The 6,725-nt window shown below is 38.4% G+C and overlaps 1 protein-coding gene across 1 annotated transcript in view; it reads right to left on the minus strand.

Annotated features, from left to right (window-relative positions):
• Nucleotides 1-2,943: 2,943 nt before the first annotated feature.
• Nucleotides 2,944-6,725, minus strand: part of LOC109960111 (receptor-type tyrosine-protein kinase FLT3-like) — an 8,058-nt gene continuing 4,276 nt past the window's right edge. The window contains exons 15-22 of the mRNA XM_020599983.1: nucleotides 6,633-6,719; nucleotides 6,376-6,467; nucleotides 6,099-6,199; nucleotides 5,328-5,450; nucleotides 5,113-5,224; nucleotides 4,924-5,023; nucleotides 4,261-4,363; nucleotides 2,944-3,860 (exon numbers count right to left, since the gene is read on the minus strand). Of these exons, the coding sequence (XP_020455639.1) occupies nucleotides 3,627-3,860; nucleotides 4,261-4,363; nucleotides 4,924-5,023; nucleotides 5,113-5,224; nucleotides 5,328-5,450; nucleotides 6,099-6,199; nucleotides 6,376-6,467; nucleotides 6,633-6,719 (952 nt within the window). The 3' untranslated portion in view covers nucleotides 2,944-3,626. The remainder of the gene's footprint in view (nucleotides 3,861-4,260; nucleotides 4,364-4,923; nucleotides 5,024-5,112; nucleotides 5,225-5,327; nucleotides 5,451-6,098; nucleotides 6,200-6,375; nucleotides 6,468-6,632; nucleotides 6,720-6,725) is intronic.

The raw sequence follows: 6,725 nt of genomic DNA on the forward strand, positions 1-6,725 counted from the left end.
GTCCACCTCCACCTGAAGGACAAAGGACATTCTTTTGAGGACAGTGAAGTCCAGATCCTCTCCAGAGAACATCGCTGGTTTGAGAGAGGAGTTAAGGAAGATATTTTTGTAAAAATAGAACACCCCCCACTAAATAGGGGCGGTGGACTAAGACACAACTTATCACCCATCTACAATCCTGTTTTGAGATCTCTGCCCAAACATGCCCACCAGGATAATAGGCGTCGGTCCAGAGGGGAGGGTTCAAAGACAGGTAATGACACTCACCGATACTGGGCTATAACAACTCAGTCGTTAGGGGACATTGTTGGCCCTCAAAGGACTGAAACACCACAGAGGGGGATAAATATCTCCGGCTCAACACCAGTCAGGCAGAGCTAATGAAGCCTTTCGGATGAGAGGTGAAACGTCTTCAACCTAGAAGCCTGGTCCAGTTGATTTTTTCCATTTTTTTTTTCCAGTGTATGCTTTTCAACACTTTTGATTTAGGCTACGCAGTTCCTTATAACATATTTCTAAACCATAGCTGAATGTTGATATGTCACCAGTGAATGTGTTACTGTACAATTAAATCAAATCAAATTTATTTATACAGCACTTTAAAAAGAACATCCACTTGACCAAAGTACTTTACATAGGCAGAATAAGATCAAAATAAATAACTAAAATAAATAGAATCAATGCAAGAATAAAACAGCACAATAACACAGACACGCAAATGGCATACAGTCAATAAATTAAAAGAAAAGCATCAGGCCCTAAAAGTATTAAAAGCCAAGGTAAATAAATATTTTAAGCAGTGATTTAAAAGCAGTCAGGTCAGTAGCTGACCCAACATTAAAAGGTAGACTATTCCACAATTTAGGGGCTGCAACAGTAAAAGCACGGTCACCCCAGCGTTTAGATCTGGCCCTAGGAACCTCTAAGAGAAACTGCCTTGAAGATCTTGTAGGTTTGTGCCATTGCACTAATTCAGTGAAGTAGGATGGAGCCAAACCATTTAGAACCTTAAAAACGAAAATCAACAGCTTAAAATAAATTCTAAAACGGACTGGAAGCCAGTGGAGAGAGGCCAGTACTGGGGTTATATGCTCAAATCTTCTCGTACTTAGCAGCAGCGTTTTGAACCATTTGAAGATGAGAGAGGAAAGACTGGTTAACACCAAAGTATAGAGCATTGCAATATTCAAGTCAAGCACGGACTGGAATCTCAAAATCTTTAAAAGAAAGGAATGACTTGACTTTACTTAACGACCTCAGGTGGAAGAAACTAGATTTCACAACAAAGTAGATTTGCTTGTCAAATCTTAAGTCACCATCAAACATCACCCTAGGTTTTTTACAGTCGACTTCAGATGACGAGCCAGGGGGCCCAGACCCTGGTCAAAAGACGCTATGGTCGCCAAGTCTCTAAATGGCACACGCTGTTATGGTTTGTGGACTTGCTTCCTGTTTGGTGCTTTTATTTTGCTTAGTTTCCTGTCCTATGTCACCTCACCTGACCCAGCTTCACCCTAGTGCACAATTTCCATTCATTGTTTTCACCTGATGCTTGTTACCGCCTGGTCTCCTGCCTATATATCCCCCAACCTGTGCCTTTAGTCTGGTTGCTGGCTCACCTGTTCTCCATGCCTCATCGCCTCATCATCTGTATCTCTGCTTTGTTTTTGTATCAGTTGCCTTGGTTACATTTGGACTGTTCTTTTGAGTTTTTCCTGTCAGCAAGATTCTTGGTTGGTTCTCTGGGTTTGTTTCAGTTTAGAGTTTGTTTCATGTAGCCCCCTGACTGTTCTGTTTAGATATTAGTTTTGTACCTGTATTGTGAAGTCCTGACAGGTTGAACATCTGTTTACCCCTTTGTTCCTCTTCAGTTATATTAAACTGAATAAACACTAGACTCTAGACCGTGTCTGCATTTTGGATCCTTCCTTGCCCAAAACTTAACACACACTCAGTTTTACTTTCATTGAGATTTAAAAAGTGGCAAGTAGTCGTTAATAAGCTTAATAGTTCCCCAGGATTCAGGAGGAGACCTCATCCATCAAATACATGAGATCAAAAGGTCCAGTGTGTGTCCGAGCTCATGTGTAGGGTTAGGCTTTGTAGGTAACAATGTGTTCGTACTTTCTAAAGAACGGCACACAAAAAATCGATTTTAAGCATTTGTAAAATGTGTTTTATGTGCAGTTTGTACAGCATGCATTTGTGAACAGCATGACACACACACACACGGCTTTATACGTGCAGATTGCGCAGCACGCATTTTGCAGCACGCATTTGTGATCCTCATGACAGACACACACAAATCGCTTGTTACAGACAAAACGTTAAACACGCATTTGTAACATTTTTGATATTATTTTATCTCCATAAATATGGAGATAAAATACATTTTTGATAGTATTTTATCTCCATAAATAACAGGAACTCATAATACATCATGCAGTAGCCTAATTCACACAGTCATCATAAGTCATCTATATGTAGCCAGGTGGTAAACTTATACTAAGGAAAGATAAATAACTGAATAGTTTTCCACTTATGGGGAAAGGTCCCCTACGAATGTAGCATTTTATGGATATTTGGTGACTGTCTGGTTATTTGGTGTTTACAGATTGTTTTATTTTATTTGTGTGTGCAGCCAGAGCCCACTGCCGTATTTTATTTTGTCATCCCGTATTTTGTGTAAATAAACTGTGACCTGCTGGACAAAAAAGCTGCAAGGACCACAGTAATTGTGTCCTGTGTGTCCACCAATTTACCCGGGCTACATACAAGTTAAACATTATTTAAGTATATGATGTGTACCTTTATTATAAAGTGTTGGTAGGATAGTTCTGTAGAAACTACTGGTGTGACTACTTGGATATATATGTAATGAGGCCTGCACATGATTTCATTTAAGTGGTTACAAGCAAAAAGTTAAATCATGTGATAACTACACCAATTGTTTGTTTAACATGTAAAGTACATTTTATTGCAGATATATTAGAAAACTAAAACTAATACAGTATAATGTAGTATATACAGAAATGTATATCAAAAGCTTGGTTAAAAAATATGTATGTAGAACTGGGTTTAAACTGCTTGTAACAGCTGCTTATACCTAAAATAACAGCAAAACCTGTGTCATGACAATGTCCAACAATATTTGAAGGCAAAGGTTGTTGTAATAACCAAAAATTAATGAGTTGCTCCAGATCCAATGTAGAAACATCAAGTTATAGCTTACATACTGTATAATCCTGAGAATACCCAGGGCCTGTTAATCAACTCTATTTTTCATTTTTAGCTGCACGATAAAGTATAAAATACTGTATTCATTCAGATGACATTTTCATTGTGAGAATATAATTCACTGAAGTCCCAGCCCTGTGCACAACAAAAAACCTATGTTTGTTACTTAAGAAGATGCTGTGAAATTGTAACTATATGCTACATATTGTATTATTCAAAGGCAGCTATGATTCTAAAACTGCTTACAATATTTTATCAAAACACAAAGTGAGTATAGTTTATTCTACTGCTGTAACGTGAGATTAATGCTATGAGAAGAATCTTTTTGTTTTAAACAATACATAAGATGGTTTGAACAACAACAACAACATGCTTTCAGTGATAGGTGATCACTGAATGTCTGATGGCTTCATAAGCTTCTCCTCAACTGTCACCGTGTCCAAGTCAGACATTTCTGCTTCACTTTCGACAGTGGAATTGACTTGACAGTAGTCATCGACTTGACAGTAGTCATCGACTGACTTTGTCTTGTTCTCATTCTGTTTTGTCAAGGCAGAAATGTCCAGAGGGATCGGTGCATTCTGGTAATCACTGGCAGTCCGGTCAAGCATGTTATGGTAGATCTGAAAGAGGAAAAAATTTTGTTAGGAAAAGAAAGAAAATTACATACTAATGCTTCTTATAGATTAGATCAAGTATTTATGTACATTTTCCTTCTAGTGTTGGTGATAAAAAGACAAACAGTGCTTTAAAAAGACCATTTCACTTGTGTTGTTGGCAGGGGCAGATCTAGAAAATTTTGGATGGGGTGGCCAGGTTGGAGCACAGACTACGGGTTGGGTGGGCACATTTGAAACACATGTAAAAATTAAATCCCTAATGAAATAATAAACCAGACATTATTAAGAACCATAGTAGTTATTTTGCGTAAAAATGAGACGCATACAGTGCTTCCTTTAGCTAACTACTCTTTATGTACTCCCAGCTGGCTCCACCCATGGTTGTTGGATTCTGCAGGCCTACCTCTTCCTCCCTCTGCAGCTCGTCACACATAAAGGACACCAGTTTGGAGAAAGAAGGACGGTCAGAGGAATTCAGGGCCCAACACTTACACATGATATGGTATCTGGAAAAGTAAGAAGAGGGATGAAAATTCAGACCTATACACAGCTCTGGAAAGACCTGCGGTTTGCAGAAATCTGCAGTTATCCATGACATATTGCATAGAAGTCAAAGTTAGCTGGATTACACTGTTTGTTGTAGATTTGAAGACAGTGTTGGAACAACTCCAATTCATTACAGTCATGTAAAAAGTACTGCATTATAATGTAAGTAAAAGTCCTCCATTCAAATACACAGAAATACTCTAAGCAAATTTACTCTACTTAAAGTATCAAAAGTCAGTACTGTAAAATGGCCAATTTCTCAGCAGTATATATGCATTATATTATGAGGTAACTGTTACTAATATTCTAATGTTTAAGCAGAATTTACTGATGTGGATGGTTGAGGTGGAACTAGGTTAACTACTGTATATAAAGTTCAGTCCCTAACAATCTTAAGAACAGTTATGCCTACCTTAGGTTCTATATTGAAAATCTTCTTAAATCAAATAAAATCTGCTTGTTTTTAATTCACATGAAACTGTCTAAAGACAGACATTATCTTGAAAAAATAAAGACCTACACAGACAGAGTTGCATAGCATGGACACTCCATCTTAAATCCTCTCTCAATCATTGAATAGAATATGTGATCCACCTTTATCCCAGGATACGGAGTGACACCTGAAACACACAAAGAGATGTAATGGTTATTGTGCATGCACTAGGTTTAAATATGCTGCTCATGGAGTGTGCTTGTCTATGAAAGCTACCAAGTGAGAAGATCTCCCAGAGCAGAATGCCGTAAGCCCAGACGTCACTCTTTATGGTGTACATCCCCTCAAAGATGCTCTCTGGTGCCATCCACTTCACTGGTAAACGCACCTGTTTGACAGCAGAGCCATTTCAACCATATAATGTGTGAGAAATGCTTCAAGACAGACATGATTTAGTAATAAAAGAATGAGGTACAAAAAGTGCCACATACATTTCCTCTCACAACATAGTTGGAGTCGTTGTCAATGTCCCGGGCCAATCCGAAGTCACCAATTTTCACCAGTCTGCCCTCTGCAACCAGCACATTTCGAGCAGCGAGGTCCCGGTGGATACACTGCAGATGGAGACGACGAGTAGTCAGAATATTTACTTCTATCATATCACACGTGATCCACAAAAACACATCCAAAACTGTAGTCTGACATTGTAACATTTTGTGATTTTTGTCTTATGTCAGTTCATTAAATTAATGTGCTATCTGAACAGTATGTAACAACCATTTTGCATTTATGTTTATTAATATCCATAAAACATCTGGATAAAACAGAGCAGCAGCTGGAGATATAATAAGTTAAGGAAGTTTTCTTTTTATTTAAAGTGTAAAACTGTGTATGTTTATGAAAATATGCACATTGATAAACTGAAGTATATCTCACTGAAAAACAGATGGACAAATTCTTTTTATTCAAAGAGTGGTGTATAGGGCCGAATCTATCTGATAACTTTACCATCAGTTAATTTGCCAGTTACTGAAAAATGCCAGTCAAAATATCCTAAAGTCATGTTGCTGTTTCTAAACAGTGTGTTTCATCTGATTAACAGTCCAAAATAGTTGTTAATTAATTTTTTTGATTTATTGATTGACTAATCATTTCACATTTAATGACGCTCATCCAAACATGGAAACTGAGACACAACGGCTGCATTTAGGTAGAGAGTGTTAGGTTGTCAGTTTCCACAGCATGGCCCGTTTGCCTCTTACGTTCTTGGACGAGAGGAACTCCATGCCTTTAGCCACTTGGAAAGCAAAGCTCAGCAGGTCATCAAAGGTCAGGGCTTGCAGGTCTTCATAGACATCTGGGTCTGCAGATAAACTTGGATCAGTGATGATCAACGCATCTCAGAGGGAGTTTTACTCTCCTGTTTGGACTTTGATTTGACCTTTTTGTTGACATTTTAGTTTATCTGTTTATTTGACAACATGCAAGTTCACTTAGGTTTCGATGGCATTCTCTGACCTTCACAGATTTTCACCTTACCAGAGTTGAGGGTGAGGAGGCCGATGTCTTCCTGCCCCCTGGTGGTAGAGCAGTACATGGGCACATAACTGTCCACTGTTGTTTCAAGCTCACTGTGAAAATACCAACATGATTGATATTATGTTAAACCAGTCTTCAGAATCATTTTACATATATAGAAAACTGTCTTCATGTTTCATCTGCCATGTTTGATCCTGCCTTGCTAAGCTATCCTCAGTAAGATTTGTGTTTTTTGTTTGTTCTGCCTGTGTCCTGACCTAGAGATTTTCCTGGACTGCAGGTTTTTGTAAAGGCTGTCGAAACGGTCCTTGTTGAACGCGTCGGTCACTGACTTGTGGTACCGCTCACTG

Source organism: Monopterus albus, unplaced genomic scaffold (genome assembly GCF_001952655.1).
Source record: "Monopterus albus unplaced genomic scaffold, M_albus_1.0 scaffold44.1, whole genome shotgun sequence".
NCBI lineage: Eukaryota > Metazoa > Chordata > Actinopteri > Synbranchiformes > Synbranchidae > Monopterus > Monopterus albus.